The 18,233-nt window shown below is 41.4% G+C and overlaps 1 protein-coding gene across 2 annotated transcripts in view; it reads right to left on the reverse strand.

Annotated features, from left to right (window-relative positions):
• Positions 1-1,163: 1,163 nt before the first annotated feature.
• Positions 1,164-18,233, reverse strand: part of CPLX1 (complexin 1) — a 115,851-nt gene continuing 98,781 nt past the window's right edge. Inside the window, exons 4-5 of one of the 2 annotated variants that reach the window (XR_008730349.1) lie at positions 3,704-6,056; positions 1,164-3,659 (exon numbers count right to left, since the gene is read on the reverse strand). Coding sequence is in view for 1 of the 2 variants with exons in the window: in XM_055699679.1 (XP_055555654.1) it covers positions 5,859-6,056 (198 nt within the window). In the remaining variant the exon portion in view is untranslated. Of the gene's footprint in view, positions 6,057-18,233 lie in introns of both variants that reach the window. The other variant, XM_055699679.1, reaches the window with a different exon arrangement.

Here is an 18,233-nt window from a genome sequence, read left to right on the forward strand (position 1 = left end):
AGTGAAGGCTGAGAGCCTTCTCTGTGTGAGAAGTAGATCAGTAATGCACCTTTGTAACTGGAGTGCAGAACCACTCACGGTGTGCCTGCTGACTTCTTTTTGTTTTGTTCTCCTCTGGAGAATGTTTTACTTGACAAAGCATACTTTTAAAGTGGGAAAATGTAGATTGCACCAGGTTAACCACTAGAATTATCCTTCTGTATCTTTTTAATTAGAAGGCAGAAGCTGTTTCCAAAGAATAATTTACCTCCATTGCAAAATGTAGACTGTCAAACTCACCTGCTTTCCTTCTTTGGTATCTGTACCCTGTCTCCCCACCACACTGATCTGATATGATTATTTGGTTCCCTTGAACTGGCTGTTCTTAGGAGATCCAATGAAAAATGCTTCCTTGTCCAGTTATCTTCCTCAAACACAGATGTCACCTGGAACTCTGAGTAAATGAAGAGCCTGCCTTTGAACTTACAGGTTGCAGAAGCATTAGCATGTGTTGGCCTTAGCAGTGCTAGGCTCAAAGTCTGAGTAGATGCTATGGGATGTAAATAATATGGGTTGATCTCTGTGACAGTCCTGTGGCTGCTTCTGTTATCAAAAAAAACCCCCAAAATATCACCATGCAGTGGCATAAGGAAGAGCTTTCCGAGGGGAATGGGTATCAGCATTTCCTATGGGAGGTATGGTTGTTTCTCTTCCTTTTTCTAACATGATGCAATGCTTTTATGCTGAATGTAACAACTCCTGATTTATCCCTGAGCAAGAGGCTTAGCTGTGTGTAGCTTGCCACTCAGTTTTGTATATATCACAAATTCTGGATCCAGAGACATATTTGATGTCATTGCAAATCAGCTTTTTACCATTTTTGGTTTAAGATCCAAACATATTCTCACTAAACCATAGCTAGATTCCTGTGTTTCATTCAATGAAATGTTGCTCTGCTCTTCCTAAGGAAAACTAATTTGTAATAGCAAAACTTATTTCAAATTTGAGAATCAGCTGTAGATGTCAAACCTCACCACTGTTTTTGACAAAAAAGAACATATTCATTCAAATAACAGCCATGTTTCTCCTTGATTCTACTACCACTCTATTTATGTATCAGCATACATTCTTTGATTTCCAAGTGTAGCTTGGTAGGAATTTCACAGGAAAGCAATACAAAAATGTGTATGAAATCACTGGTTTTTTTATTGGCTGTGATTCCATTTTAAAAGAACATAATACCATTTACCCACATCATGCAGGAAAAAGTAACAGGCAAATAACAAACGAAATCCACATTCACAAAGTCTCTACTTCAGATTATCTTCTAGTTGCTTGGAGAGTACTGCATGCATCTGAAAGAAAGCTGGGGAGCATTTCTGCTAGAAAATGCATGGCTAAGTTGAATTTTTCTCTGTGTGTGAGAGAGAAAGAGAGAAAACAAGCAATTTTTAAATGACCGTACCAAAACATTTTACTAACTGAATGCATGAAGAAACAGTTACCTTGATAACATATATTCCGAACAGATACAACTTTCAGATACATAAGACATTATGTGAAGGTCACAACAGCTATATTCTAACAATGCTTATTCTAGCACAGTAAGCTTGCCAAAAAGGTGTATTCAGCAGCATTGGTATGGTCTTTCTTGATGAAGGAGAGGGTCTGGGAGGGACCTAAGCCAACGCATGGTACTAGAAACAGACAGAGGAATGCCAAAGTGATTTAGCACATGATTTTATATTTTGTTTCATTTATTTTAAACACAAGAGTAGCATTCATAATTAATATTGCAGTCTGATTTCATATGGCTTTCTCTAAATAGAAATGTGAGTTCACAAGGTCAATGGCAAACTAAATCATTTACCCTCCAAATGCGGAGGCCCTTTGACTTTTTTTTTTTACTAACCAGTAAGGTCCTGGAGCTGTGAAGGAAACTGGCTGCAGTGTCTAGCCACCAACCTTTCTGTATAAATAAAAAATAGTTAAAAAAACAAAAGACCTCATATACCTGAGATTGAATAGACCAGTGATACAAATAAAACAATGGCGTGGAAAGACAAGGAGATATTCAGAATCTAAACAATGAACCATGCTTCTCTTTGGTCTTGTTTAAGTGCTTTGACATCTGCTTGAGTGCTGAGGGGGAAAATGTCTGAGACAATGCTTCTCACATCCATACATGAGCCAGAGGTGTCTGTGTCCCATGTTGCCAGTTCAGAGTGGAAAGAGAAATGGGTGGGTAGAAGGGAGGGGAGAGTGCCTGCTCTCAAGTCTGTTCAGCATGGCTTAGGCACTTTGGGGACAGTAGAATGACTTGAGGAGAGGTCCAGAATGCATGCAAGGTGCCAAAAGTTATGTGAGGCAAAGCCAAGCAAAACCTGTGCAGTACCTGTGGTAGATCTGTCATGTTCCTTTATTGAAAGAAAAGGGAAATTAGAATGGGAATACCAGCTTACACCTGGCTGAACTCTCTGCTGTCCATGGAGAAAGGGCTGCTGTGGATATGGAGTGCTGAGGTACGAAGTGGAGACATGGCTGGGCTGGGCAGCTCCCATAATGAAAAAGACCCAGCAAACAACATCTAATAAATTACCTTCCCTTTCCCTCCTGCTCTGTGAGCCTGGCATGAAGCCTAACAAACTCAGCACAGAATTCCTGTGACGCTCTTCAGGGTTTGGATCAAGATGCTCATGAAGCTCATTTCACAAAAGGAGTATTTTTAATGCTTTGAGCCCAGGGGTAGCAGTACTTGCTTATGAAATTTGAGCACAAGATCCAACTTAGATCTGCCAATTCAATCACTCAGCTGCTAAGGCAGTTAGCACAGTTAGCAAAAATAATACCAATCACTCATCCTTTTTCTCTGTTCTCCCTCTTTTCTCCCTTTTCCTTGTCTTCCCCACATATGTGCACACACAGCATATCAGGCTGCCAGGGAGGTGGTGTGTGAAAATAAACAATTGGCAGCAAAATTCTGCAAGGACATCAGGCAGAAAAATTCTGATTCTGTGTCAGGAACACTATATGGATGGATGAGGAAGTGAGTCAATGATGGAGGTTAGGGAAAGGTCAGTAGGCAAGTGGTAGAAAAAGGCCAATGTAAAGCAAAATGAGTTCATCCTCTTTGTTTGTTTGCAGAGTTCTCCAGCACAAGGCCAGGGGAAAATATGAATGGATGTGGTTTTTTTTCAGTAGGGACAATTTCTGCTGGTTCTGCTTATGTATTATGAGATGCAGGGCACAGAGATTAGTCAGAACATTTCAAAAGTATTGATGTCAGTGTGTCAGTGTGATCTGGGTTAGATTTCACTACCAATAAGTGGCTGAAGCAAAGAGCCAGCCTCTGCCTTTTAGCTTTCAGGGGTGTTGGATTTAGTTCCCTTTGTGGCAGGATCATCAAATACAGCTGCCGCCTTTGTGACAGAAGAAGAGTTTTCAGTTTTTTGAGGTTTACTTGAATAGACTCAGATTACTAGTTCCTGAATTTGCATGGGGTGAGTAGGACACTCTCCCTAGAAAAAGGTAAATTGCTCAACACTGCTATGCTATACCCAAGCACTGATTCAGAAATAAAGAGTACTCTGGGCCATTAAAGTCATAGGGGGGGTACACTTATCTTGCTTTAAATAAAAGTTAGGGAAAAAAACCACTGACATTACCCAAAAGAGCAAAACCTGCCTTCTTTTTCCTCTGGGAAGATTACCCAAAAAAGCAAAACCTGCCTTCTTTTTCCTCTGGGAAGTTTAGGCAGCTTGTACATGAATGAACATGCCTTATTTGTAGATCCAGCTGGAAATAAGTTGCACATTTATGAGCTGGTTCTGACTTGTAGATCAGCCAAACCTCCTCAGCCTCCACCTTGGCTAAAATCACTTGTAAAGAAGCAAGGACTATCATACCTGAACAAGAACTGGATGAGGAGGGCAAAATAAACATATTTCTTCTCTTTCATAATATTTTTCCCTGTTATGAGAGATGCTGCTAAAAGGCACAGAGTTCACAAGCTCACTGCCTTAACCATAGTGCAGGTTTCTTCTGCTTACCTGAAAAGATGATAGTTATCTTTAAAAATTTCTCATTCTGAGATGTTTGCCTAACTCAGTTCCACTGAACTAGTGCATGAAAGAAGTTCCACCGAAGTTAGATGCTTAATTTAGGTACATAATGAAGTGTCTGAGATTGCTTTCCTTTCTGTGGTCAGTAGAAAGCATGTATTTGCTTCCAAATTTCTTCCATGTCCTTAGGAAAATTTTGTTCCATGACAAGCTATGCTAGTTCTGCCACACAAACCCCGATTCTCTGACAAGATTATGTGAGACTGAGATAGCATGATGCTCTCACAACAGCAACTACAGAGACCTAGCCAAATGCAAAAACTCCAGGATCAGCTCTTCATATGACAAGCCAGACAGCTGATCACAAGGCTTTGTGTTCAAAATGAGTCTATGTATGTGAGTCTGTGTATGTACTAGCAAGCCAAGATCTCCAGTAGAATTTGGAATTTGGCTTATCTTATGCAGTTACTCAATACCTACAGTGCTGTATTGAGAAGCCCTCTGTATCTGTGTCTGGGAAAGGCAACAAAGATAGTAGTGAGAGAGATTTCCTCCCACCCTGCTAGCATCAAGGGATGTAACACACTGTTACAATATCAATTAGCTCCTGCACAGCAATGGAGAAGCATCCTCACTTTATGCCTTTATAGTAGGTAGAGATTGGAACCCACATTTTCACAGTTGGAGAAGCTGGGTGGGGCAGAAAAATAAGTGTCCTCATCAAGGCAATGCAGCAATTTAGCATGATACATAGCAGGCATACTCAGGATTTCTGGATCTCCAGGGCCATGGCTAACATTCAGACCACTGCACTCTCCCACACACTGCGGGAAGGGGTGGGCGTGTCACAGTTGCAACAATATACCTGAACCCAAATATCCATTCTGTAAGCACTGCTGGGAATGGGACAGCTGAATATGGCACTGGGCAGAAAGGGGAAAGTTAGTTAATCAGAGCAGCCTGTGTAGTTGGTCATTGGCTTCAAAGGGGTTGAAGAGGTCCTCTACCACAGCAACATGCACTCTCCTGTGGTTTCAGCTCTCTGTATGGCAACCGTATGACCAAATCTGCTCCTTCAAGCTAAGTGTATGGCTAATTCCCAAAGTAACATGAGTCTTGCTTAGATTCTGAGGCATTTAACTTCTACCACCATCTGAGGGCAGATGACTCACTTCTTGAACAGGTCTGAGTGATGTCAGTTAAGTCATGCATGATTTACCTTACAGATGATCTCTTACTTATGCCAGTCATGGAATTAAAACAGAAAAGCTCTGCTTCCGTGGGATAACTGAGATATTCCTTCCAAGGGCAGATGTGCCTAACATCAAATGGCTAGTGTAAGCCAATCAACAAGAACATTTATAATTATGATGACTGATTTTATTATCAATAATAATAAAAAGAGAATTAAAGAAAATTAAAGAGGCCACTGTTCACACTCAGTGAACTCCTTCCTGCTTTGGATGGAAATGCATGTGAGGTTGTTCCTTTTCTATGCTTAATGTACAGTTGCCTTATTTAACATACATAGTACTATGGCTTATAATAAAAGTTGTGTAGTCTGCAGCTTTTTAATCTTTACATCCATTCAGAGGCATCTACTGGATGTGACTATGTACAAAAAAGGAATGCATGAGTCTTGGGGTGGAGGGAAGGGAGAGGCAGTCAGAAGGGAATGGGAAGCAAAGGGATTCCTAGTGAGCAGTACGGGCAGAGGTGGGGAGAGCTGCGTGATGGATGGCAAGATTGTAAATCCCCATTGGGCAAAAGAGAAATCCTTTGCAGTACTGTTTATGCCCATCTAACAGCCTGCAGGTATTATTTCTTGAACATGTCCTGCAGAGGCCCTGGTAGGTATTTGATGACTGTGTCTAGAATGCTCTCTTCTTCCTCTTCCTCCTCATCCCCACAGCCAGGAGGGATTGCCTTCTTTGGGCGCGTCAGACTTCCTTCAGCATTAGCTTCCAGTGCAGCCTGGGCCTCTGCTTCCTTTTCTTCCTTCTTCTTTATCCCATACTGCAGGGGAGAGAGAACACATTGCCAGTCACCCACTGAACAGGATGACTGATGAAGCCAGCCACCACACATGGTGCCTTCTATTCTGCAGTATGAACATCGCTGTTAATATTCTGCTTTTGGTCTTTTACACAGACACCCAAATTATCCATCCTAACAACTCACTCCTAAGTACATCCCAGTGGATGGACAGCTTTCACAAGACAAGATGGTCAGTTGCTCAGATCATTCAGAAGCAAGCACAGAAGACAATTCGGGACTATACAGCCATGAGCCTAGCAAAGACAATGCTAGCTGGGTTAGTTTAAGTTTTGGCATGGTATTCTACTGGTGTTGATCCTTCTCTTTTTCTGTTAACAAGTCTGCTGCTCAAATTCATCATGTGAAATGATTTTGAAATTCCATCTGCAGCATTTTATAGTAAAGGTTAATGGATATGGCAAAACTTCAAGAAAAAAAGTAATTATGAACAAAAGAAAGCAAACAGGATAGGACAGACAAGCATACTGCAATGAAAAGGACTGGTTTAGATATTCTCATGTGGGAGATATCCTATACAACCTCATACCCATTCTCTTGGTATAGGTGGACAGGAACACCTCTTAGTGAAAATAAACCTTCATGAGAAACTGTCTGTATTTGCACACTGAACTCTGTACATCTGGGGGTAAAGCTCACTCATACTGTCTGAAGAGAAACACCCTTAAGCCTGTGAGTAGAAATTCAGATAATTGAAATTCCCTAGCCCGTTAAGAATTAAAGGCATGCTACTAAGACTTTACATGAGTAGCCAAAAATTCATTTTATTATTTTATATTCATAATGCTAGATTTAATAGAGGAGTAAAGATGTGGATGAGTGAATCAGACTAGGGACAGAAGTGCTGTAGTATCTCAGCTCCCACAATGATTGGGACTTTCTTTCCAACTGCTAGTTTGAAGGCATGTCCAAGGAAAACAATTTCTGCACCACCGATCTTCATCATTCCTTAGCCTTCAAACATTTCAGTAATTCTCAGGTTTTGCTGCAATTTCCATAAGTATTTGCACAGAAACTTTGGAGATTATGGTGATATATGATAAGAAAAATCAATTTAAACTGTCACATGCAAATCTACAGCAACTAGGATACCTGCAAACTACCCTCTATATTACAGAATTATGAAATTACTTGGGTTGAAAGGGACATTTAAAGATCATCTAGTCCAAATGCCCTGCAATGAGCAGGGGCATTTTCAACTAGATCAGGTTGCTCAGAGGTCTGCTTTGTTTATTCAGACCAATTCAAATTTCCCAGACTGTTTCCATTTCTTTGATGACAAATGGAGGTTAAACTTTCTTGATTTTGTGATCATCAGTGCAGTCTCAGGAGATGTTCCATTTCTCAGTGTCCAGCTGTACATTGGAAGGATGCTTCTGGTCCCCAAGCTTACGTTTCCCAGACTGGCGGGAACATTCCTCTCGATCATTTCTAGCCAGGCACCTTTATGTCTGTTCGCACCTGCCAGCTCCTGCTTATCAGCTCGTCAGCCACCAGTGACCTCACAAGCACCTGCACAATTACTTAAAATCGTTTCACTTCAGCTATATTAGAGAGGTATTTGACCTTTGTGAGGAAGAGGAAAGGCATTCAGGTTTGCTGTAGCAGCCATCAACTTCAAAACTATTGCTCTGTAAAAGCTACTCCTTTACTTATGCCTAAATTTTAATTAAAGCACCAAACGGAATTAAGATGGCTCTCAGAATATCAAAACCATAAAGTAACTAACTTAAACTCATGCAAAGGCCAGAAAAATATCTTGCATAAAGAAGCTTGAAAAAAACTTTGAAAATTATGTATGATTTCAAAAGTATCAAAGAATTATGTTGGTACAAAATAATTAGTATTTTCTAGTATCGATAGTATGGTACTGCCGAATAGACATGAAGTAGATGCTCTTTTCATTATTTTCTCTTTGTTTTCTCCATTAAGAATAGACCAAACTGTTTACCACTAAAGCAAAAAATGCATTGTTGCTGTCATGACTTTCTGATTTCAAAGGGCTTTTGGGTTTGACAAGAAAATCCTAAACATTTCTGAGCAAAGGCAGCATTTTTTCTTCCTTTCTCCATCACCATTAAGATTTAGGATGACAGCCTGCAAGGTTGAAACCAATAACTTCAAAAATCCCTGGTTCTGTAAGTCAATTCTTTCAAGCCAAAATGCTCATTAAGAACATTTGTCTTAAGATTTTTATACCTAATGGATGCCAGTCACACCAGATTTCATGGGAGAGATGTTCCAAACAAATGATGTCTTCATTCACCTCTGAGGCAAAGGAAATATTTAATCAACTTGTAGTTACAGGGCTGAACATCAACCACAAAGAAGATCCAGCATAGGGTCAGCAACCACTGCACGGGGAATCACATATACTGCTAGGCTGTGGACAATCTGTATGGCTGGGTGATACTGTCTCTCCCTCTCAAGTCACAGGTAGATTCCTCTAGGTGATTCTTAGTGTAATTTATCTACAGCCTTTACCTTCCTTTTCCAGCTAGATGAGAACAGCAGTAGTGGAGACAACACAAATCATAGTAGCACACAGGTCCCCTTCATGCTCTCAAATTCTCCATCTCAAAAATAAGTGTCAGTTCCTGGGGGGTTGATTCTCTAGCTCATGAACTTGTTGAACAAACATCCAGGCCACTGGAAACTGTGGAAAACAATCACTCAAGTGCTCCTGTGTGCTAGGACAGAGGGAAGCTCAAAGGTTATATGGAGGAATTAGCACTGTACTTGTCAGTATGTGCTAACACATCTCCTTAGGAAGCCTCTGCTGAGTGCCCTCTGCACAGCTGTAGACAGACCTTAGGCATGGCCAGTCTTACGGGACAGCTGCAGAACAGAGCAATACATGGCCTGGGAAGAGATTTTTCACTATAAAAGGGTATTAAGGAAAACCAGACTCTATTGTTCCAGCTTACAAATGCCAAGTAGAGATACTAATTTTTCGTGGTTCCTACCTGTAGTGATGCTACAACATGTGGAAATGAGTCATTTCCCCCTAGTACATATGCAAAACCCAAACATAAATTTATTTTGGACAGAATTATTCTTCTCTTGGAGAAATATGACATTGCATCAAAAACAATTTTTACAAGAAAGGATCAGTTTTGAGGAATCAGTGTTATCATTTAAACTTTGTGCTATTTTGTAATGCTTTATATTAATGAAAATATAATGCTATGATGATTCATAGGTGAATAAAATAGCATTTTTCATGTTTGAAATTGTTTCAGAGGAAATCAAATTATATAACAAAAAGTCTTAATATGAGCAAAATCTTAAAAATCTTAGTGTCTTCACATGAAACCTTTTAGATGAAGTCAACAAATACTTTTAAAAAATACAACTAAAAATGATGGGTTTGGTACTCTGGCTTTCCTGAGGATGGGAAATGTTGCATTACCTCCAAAAAATATGAAGCATGAGAACACTTTCATTTTTTTTTAAGGTCCACCCCAAAGTTTAATATCAGAGGCTGTATTTGTATCATTATCTGCTTGGCCTTTGCTCATGCCACCATATAGTTAATAATGCAGAATCATGGACCTAACCCAACAAGTTACTGAAACATTTTAAGTACGTGAGCCACCTTGCTGGTCCTAAAGTCATTACTATGCAGTCACATAAGGATTGTTTTCACTGGACCACATGTTGGTGAAATACCAGCAGGCTGGAGTCCTGATTCATTAGATGGAAAGAGTAGGGAAAAAAATGCCATGGCCCTTGGTATACCCCACGCTCACCAACTGCATGTCAGGAAAAGACTAGACTCGCAATGCCATCGACTTCCTCCCCATCTCTTCCCTTCCCTATTCCTTCTGCTTTCAACCGGCAGCCAAAGTAAGTACATGATCTAGAAACATGCTGGTAATTCAATCTAACTCTAATGGCAGTAAGAGTGTCAAGGACTATTGAGTGAAGCTGGACCTGCAGCTAAAATGTCAACTCACCAAAAATATGGTTAACATTTCTTATGATGAGCTAACCATTGTTTGCTAAAATTGAACCTATCTATCTAGTAAATATCTAGGCCACAGAATGATTAAAGCAGTAACACCTCAGTTAAGGCACTTGCAGACATAACTGCTGATCTATGGGTCAGTTGTGGAACAAATTGTCCAGGAAGACAGCTGCAATCAAGGTGTGAGTGGTTACCTTTAGATCAGATTTAGTACTGACTCCTTAGGAACAACAACTGATTTATCTGGACTAGCTAAGGAAATACAGAAGGAGTTTTGTGGAGGTTACAAAGACAATTCAAAGATTTCAGGCTGGGACCAGCAGGAGATTATCAGTGCAGAGGATCTTGGAGTGAAAATGAACTGCCTCCAAGGTGAACGTCTTTTCCATTAACGTGCCAGGCAGGATGCCCCTGGTACTCCCATACTCTGTTTGGGGATTCAAAAGACCAACAGAGTGGTCTTCCTGACCTTAGCAGGCTGGGTTTACCATAACACAATAACCATAACATTATGCTACTAATATTTACCATGATTTTATGCTGCTAAATTTATTATAGTTACTTGCTAAGATAATTACTGTTATTTACAGAATTGTATCTGCTATTGTCATGATTGAACTACAACATTTTACAGTCTCCATAAAGTATTAAATACAGCTATGTATATACCTTGCATAGTCAAAGCTTCTTTCATGACTGGGTATTTTCACTGCACACTTTTCTTCCTTCCTAATACCTGGATAAACATGGAATGAGGACTGGTGCTTTTAGTACTGCACAGCTGCCTGGCAGCTCAGGCTTGCAGCTGCAGGGCAAGTAAAGAAGATAAACAAAGGTCCTTGAAGCAGAGAAAGGAAACCTGTTCCCTTGGCCAGCTTGGTGTGTTCACAAGTCTGACTAATGCAAAGTTCATCTGACTTAGGGTGTGCATGTGAAGCCTACAGCAGGCAGTGGGTGCAAGTAAAAGTTGTAGTGCCTTGTTATTTTAAACTCATGCAGGTTTGGATAGCAGGAATTTTATAATGCAACAGCACGCCCTAGGTAGACCTGTCTGGCCAGCACTTTCTGTGGCTGTTAACAGCTGTCAACTAAGTCTCTTCCTCTATGGCTGCATCTGGGTGATGGAAATCTAGAGGTATGTATACAGGAACCCTGCCACACAGCTGTGCACCACCCATGGTGCTAGGCATTGCTCATGACTGGTTGTTTTCATTGCGGACAGCTGAAAACATTGCTTTTCTTTCACTTTGGAAACGCTTTTCCCTCCCAAGATGCTCTGAGAGCTTAAAATTGGCTTTCAGTCTGCATCCCAAGAAATAATACTGCATGTTAGCTAACACTGAGCTTTAGTTTCTGGGTAAAGGTTGGTTTATGAATGATGTTGGTTACATTTCTCTTCAGAGAACTTTTCTCCCCTGTGGTTTTTTGTAGCTGCTGGTAGTACTGAACAGGTGTGGCAGATATAGCCATCTCTGGAATTACTATTTTATTTACCATCTGAGCTTTCAAAAGGTACCTAGAGACTTCAGTGCTTGTTCCTTATCCTGCTTCATATACTAATTAAGGGGAGACCTTTTCTTTTCTTAAACATCCCTGACTATTAAATTTAATTCACATTCCAATCCACAACACAATAAAGAAAGAATAAAATTATCAGCCAGACTTGAAAGCATATGCTTAGAGAAGACACTGAGAGAGCAACTGGCCCACCCTTCCACCTCAAGGGTTAACTTGACCCGAACCAGTCTTTTTCTTAGAGACCTCAGCTGATGAAGGACTCTTACCTGCTCTGGAACTTGATTACCCTTTACAATAATATACTTCCCCTCATGTCCAACCTGATTCTTTCTGAAATGACTTTTTTAAAAGAAAATAATCTGGAAAACTGAAAAGACACAGCTACTGCAAAAAAGATTTATCTTTCATTTGTCCTTCTGGGCTTCATTTATTATATGTGCTGAGTTGCGGTTGGTGGTTTGTTGGGGTTTTTTTCTCTTCCATTACCAAAGAGAATACCAGCCTAATTAAGATCTTTCCATCATTACCTCATGGAACCTTCTGCCAGAACTATATGTAGGACTGAAACAAATTGAGAGCAACAAGCAGGGTTTAGCTCTGACCTTTAGCTCTACAACTGTGAGAGTCTGTGGTACAGAAAAAGACTCCATATGTATTTAATATATACAAGCCTGAAGTCTTTTACACAATTTCATTGGTCTCTCTGTGACTAAGCAGGCTGCCAAGCACATTTTTGGCTTCAATTTTAGGTGACAATAAGGCAGTGTTCAGCTAGAGGCTTAGGAAAGTATCTGCCATTGAGATGGACTGTGGTTTTGTCTTTTTACTGATGCCACAGCATTGCTCACAGATCTTTCTGTGGTGAGAGTGCTGCTGTGTGTTTATGTGGCAATGGAAACAGCATATTTTTCTTCCCCTACATCTATTCCCTTCAAACCCCTGAGTTGGGGATGTTGCAGAGTGAGAGAAGGGTTTTGCTGCAGGAGATGACAGTGCTGAAACCCAAAGTCCCAAGGACTCTGTTCTGAGCACACAGACCTGCTTGGATGTGGACTTGTCCCAGTAATGTGCACTGGGTCTTCTTCCACCCCAATATTAGGGATCTCTTGATTTCATTCATGTCTCTTTTTTTGTTTGTTTGTTTTTGTGGGTCTCCTTGTCCTTCTGGTCAGTTCATTTATCCCTGGCTTGATGTCCAAGGAGTTCTTATGGAGAGGGGGAGCGGATTAGTCCCAAGAAAACTTCTGTGGAGGGCTTTTAAGATATTTGAAAGGAGGACACTATTTTTGTCCCTCAATTTATCCATTTAAGTTCTGCGATACAAAGTTAGAACTACCCAGACTGCCTCAGGTAGCTCAGCCATGCTGATCCTGGATAGTCTCTGTGCTTTATGAAGAGTAATAAAGAATCACAACATGCCACATGGGGAAGTGTGCAACTTTCCAGCTGTGGTAGAGAATAAAAGGTCAGAGAGAGAGTGCTGGGTGTCTCCAGTCCCTGTCTGGGGCGTGGCGTGTGGGGTCTGTGTTAGTGGAAGAAGGCTGATTAATAATGGAGAAGAACAAGGCAACGAGGAAACTGCAGTCCTAAATTACATTGTTCAGTTGCATGTGAGCCGAGAAGGAATGCAACTCAAGAGACAGGTGGCAGACAGAGAGAAAAGAGGACAACAAAACTTCGGGAAGCGGGCAATTAGGTGCAAAGGCAGACATATGGATATATGAGCAGCTTCTGCTTTGTGCCTCATCTCTACTGGAACAGACCTTCCCAAGCCATCTGACTGGGGACTGTCAGTTTTTCAGCCAGGTTTCCTGCAGATGCTGTTTGTAGACATGGCTGCTGTCCTTTGAGTCCTTTACCTCACCTAAGGCTCCATCTCCCCACAAGTTCCCTGTGGCTACATGTGCCTTTCCACTTGCAACACAAACAGACCAGATGCAGATGTGGATTTCAAAGGTCTCATCTGATCTTCATCAGCGTCTCATCAGCATTGTCTGGTGACACCGGGGGAATCTGACAGTCACTACATTCTCTCCTACGGCAACGTGGCTGCCTGAGAACCACACACTTGCTTTCCATGCTGATCAGCTGTGGGTTTGCAACATGTTCCTGTGGGAATACGCATTGTCCCCAGCATCCAAGAGCAGTGCTGCCCAGATCAATAGACATAAAAGTTGCTTTTCTGCGGTCCCACAACAGAGACCGTAGAACATAAAGTCCTGCTCTCCTGAGCAGATCTGTTCTGTACTCCACAAGCCTTGCTACTTTACCTTGATTGGAAGTAATCACACATCTGTCTAATGTTTACTGTTTATGTAACTGTAAGTGAAAACAGAGCTGCATCTGGTTCCTGGTTACAGAAGATACTGTGAATTTGCTCTAAGATCAGATTAAAGGGAATCTTTTCATTGGTCTCAATGAAGGTAGGACCAGACATTTCTGGTTAAAAGAGAGAGATGGGAAACTTGATTTGCCTTGATCTACTATGGTTGCTGAAGCAAAGTGGCCATTTCAATGTAATCATAGAATCATTTAGATTGGAAAAGAACTTTGAGATCATCAAGTCCAACCTTCAACCCAGGACTGCCACGTCCATCACTACACCATGTCCCTAAGCACCACATCTACGCATCTTTTAAACACCACCAGGGATGGTGATTCCACCACCTCCCTGGGCAGCCTGTTCCAATGCTTCATCACCTTTCAGTGAAGAAATTGTTTCCTAATACCCAATCTAACCTCCTCTGACGTAACTTGAGGCCATTTCCTCCTGTTCTGTTGCTTGTTATCTGGGAGAAGAGACTGACCCTCACCTGCCTACAGCCTCTTTCAGGTAGTTGTAGAGAGCATTAAGGTCCCCACTGAGTCTCCTCTTCTGACTGAACAACCCCAGTTCCCTCAGCTGCCACTCAGAAGACTTGTGCTCTACACCCTTCATCAGCTTTGTTACCCTTCTCTGGCCACACTCCAGCACCAATATGTCCCCCTTGAAGTAAGTAGCCCAAAACTGAACTCAGGATTTGAGGTATGGTCTCACCAGTGCCCAATACAGGGGGACAATCACTTCCCTTGTCCTGCTGAGCACCATTTCAGACACAAGCCAGGATGCTGTTGGCCTTCTTGGCCACCTGGGCACACTGCTGGCTCATGTTCAGCCACCTGTCAACCACACTCCCTCAGGTCCTTTTCCACCAGGCAGCTTTCCAGCCACTCTGCCCCAGCCTGTAGCATTGCATAGGGTTGTTGTGACCCAAGTGCAGGGCCCAGCTCTTCTCCTTGTTGAACCTCATGCAACTGGCCTCAGCCTATGGATCCAGCCTGTCCAGATCCCTCTGCAGAGCCTTCCTGCCCTCCAGTAGGGCAACAGTCCTGCTCAACTTGGTGTCATCTGCAAACTGACTGACAGTGCACACAAACCCCTTATCCAGGTCATTGATAAAGATATTAAACAAGACTGGCCCCAGTACTGAGCCCTGGGGAAGGTCAGACTGACAGGCCTGTAGTTCTCTGGATCCTCCTTCCTGCCCTTCTTGTAGGTGGGTATCACACTGGGTAACCTCCAGCCTTCTGGCAACTCCTTGGTTAGCCAGGACTGTTGATAAATGATGGAAAGTGGCTTAGTGAGCTCCTCCACCAGCTCCCTCAGTACTCTCAGGAGGATCCCATCCAGCCCCATACACTTGTGCATGTCTAAGTGGAGCAGCAGGTCACTAACCATTTCCTTCTGGACTGTGGGGACTTCATTCTGCTCCTTGTCCTTGTCTGCTGGGTGCTCAGGGGGCTGAGTACCCAGAGGGAAGCTGGTCTGGCTGTTAAAAAGTAAGGCAAAGAAGGCATTAAGTACCTGTCTCTTCCTCACCTTTTGTTGCAATGTTCTGCACTGCATCCAATAAAGGATGGAGATTATCCTTTTGTTTCTCATATATTTCTAAAAAAATTCTTTTATGTCAGTGGCCAGCCTGAGTTCTAGTCAGGCTTTTGCCTCTCTTGCCCTGCATAACCTTGCAACGTCCTTATGGTCCTCCCTAGTTGCCTGCCCCTTCTTCCAAAGGGGTAAACTCTCCACTCTCCTTTTTTCTATGAGTTCCAGCCAGTTCCATTTTGCTTACTGCTCAACTGCTTGGACTATGCTAAGCTGTCCCAGTCAAAAATGCTTCTTTCCCATTACTACATTCAGGTGGTGTGAACTACAATTTGTGAACAAATTTACTCCTCTTTGGTAAGCAAGACTATGAGAAAGAACAGGCATAGGTATCACATATCATGAATTTTTCAGAATACTGAGAAGAAAACATGTTTTATCTGTGTTTGCAAATATATTAATTTGCTTCCTCTTGTGTACAAGGCATCCATATTAAAACAACACCCTAATGCATAATGGTCAGCCTCAGTGAGAGGGAATGTGGTTTAGGAAGTTTCAGGAGTGGATGTAATTAAAATACTGCTGAATAGCAAAGACTTTGTCTTGTAAATAGAGGAGAAATCTCTAAAGTGAGCAGATAATAATAATAATACCTGACTCATAAGAAAGACCTTAGGATCAGAGTCTCCAAAATATTGATTTTAGGTACCTGGAGTATTGACTGAAATCACTACTGTAACTCATGACCACAGGAACCAAGATAAGTGCTGTACATATTGTACTCCGAAGCCTGTTAGGGCACTGGGAAAATCTCTCCCCTAGAACCCAACTCACAGCTTCAATTAGGAAAGTCTGGGTCAATTCTATCCTTCAAAGCAGTTGAGACAGGATAATAAAAAAAGTTGCATATTCCCCACTAACAATTACAGCTTAATTGTATAGGTTACAGCGAAAATTTAGATTTGCTCTATGATCACTAAGATGAGGTCAAGCTGCAGAAGGTTCCCATAAGAACAGAGGCATTTTCCAGTGACGCAGAGCAGGTGCACTCCTAGCCAAGGTATGATATGATATCTTGGGTTTCCAATGTCTGCATTTAGGTTTTTCACAAAAAACCCCACAAACTTCCCAGAAACCAATGGGAGGGACCCTGGAATGTGCAAATGCAGTTGCTTGTATAAGTTTAGAAGAATTTAGGTTACAGCTATGTATCTGACAGCATAAATAAATCCATAGGATATATCTGTGTTTATGTGTGCATTTTGGAAGATCAGAACATGGAGTATAAGCTGCTCCTCCTCCTTCCTGCCTCCTATAATTTGTTCCTTTGCCAAATGAAAGCTTTCCTTTTAGTACAACACTGGTAAAATTAATTTCCCAGGATGCTGCAGTAATTTAGATTTGATATAACTGTTTATTTTCCTTAGCCTCTCTTTACCATATGTGAAAAGCTTTTTTAAAATTATTTTTTAATTAATATTTTTGCTTTATTTAGTGTTATTTTGAAAACTCTAGTCAAGTCAGTGTAGGTCTGGGCTTGTGTTTCAGCAAGAATCTAATACAAATGCTCCAGTGGATGAGGAGTGGTTCACCGCAGGATGAAGAGTCAGCTTTATCTTACAGGGCAAAGTATGGTGAAGATGCAGATAACTGCCAACAGAAATCCCCCTCTCCAGGGGAACAGGAAACTCACTGACTGCTCATGAAGCTTAGAAATCATTATCATCCTGCATTGCTAGGTTTGTGCTTGCTAGGGTTCATCGTTTCATTGCCTTATTGATCACAAGCACTTTAACAGTCTGTAGGTTGAAGCCAGCTGAAATTCAGACTGAACCCTAAATGGCTGATTCATTTCAAGTCCAGCTCTCAGTAGACAAACTATGTGATCTCTGTGCATTTGATCTCATTGCAAATCTCTGGGAGCCACTAAAAGCAGATTTTTGAAAAAAACAGTTGCTGAATGCCAGTTTTGTTTCTAGCATGGTGCATCTATTTCTCTGTGAGCATGTCAGCTCTTGCTGTTATGAACTTTAGGTTGTCCTTGGCATTTTGTAGTAGTGTAGCACACTAAAAAGTGCTCTTGAATATGTAGGCATGTGTTACCAGCAAAGCAGCAGGTAACAGAGCTCATCGTGGCTGATCAAAAAAGGAATTTAGAAAGCATTCTGGAAGTGATATTGTTCTACATGATTGAAAACATGCTCCAACTAAATTTATACTCCTTGCTGTAGTTCAGCACTGTGAGGGGCACTTCCATTCAATTATACTCTTCTATTAGATAGTAGATTTGAGGGAAATGAAAAAGATTAAATTCTATCTAAACAATAACAACAGATTATAAACATAGCTTAATTGTTACATAAGGAAAGAAATCCAAAATATTAGAAGAGAGCTAACTAACAGACCTAGATATACAAGAAGCCTTCATATCACCACTGCTGAGAGTCCTGGGGCCTAACATGGAAGGAAAATAGTCCCCTAGATTCACATCTGGGTATGCATCTGCAACTTTTTTGCCAGCTTTCTGTGTGACCTCTATGGGAGAGAATTAATTTCTTCTTGATGGACAGAGAACTTAAGTAAGATTTACCCTTCCAAATGAGCTGCAATGAAAGACTCCGCACTGAAATACAGTCATTGCTTATAATGATGCCTCACTGAAATACAATAAGTGGCTTCCACACCATTCTCATAAGGTTATTGAGTCCTCAGTAACTCACGTGGGTTGGTAGGATGAGTTTGACAGGACATTAACCTTCCTCAAAGTTTTCTCTAAGTTTTTTTCTTT

This window comes from Falco cherrug, chromosome Z (assembly GCF_023634085.1).
Source record: "Falco cherrug isolate bFalChe1 chromosome Z, bFalChe1.pri, whole genome shotgun sequence".
NCBI classification, from domain to species: Eukaryota; Metazoa; Chordata; class Aves; order Falconiformes; family Falconidae; genus Falco; species Falco cherrug.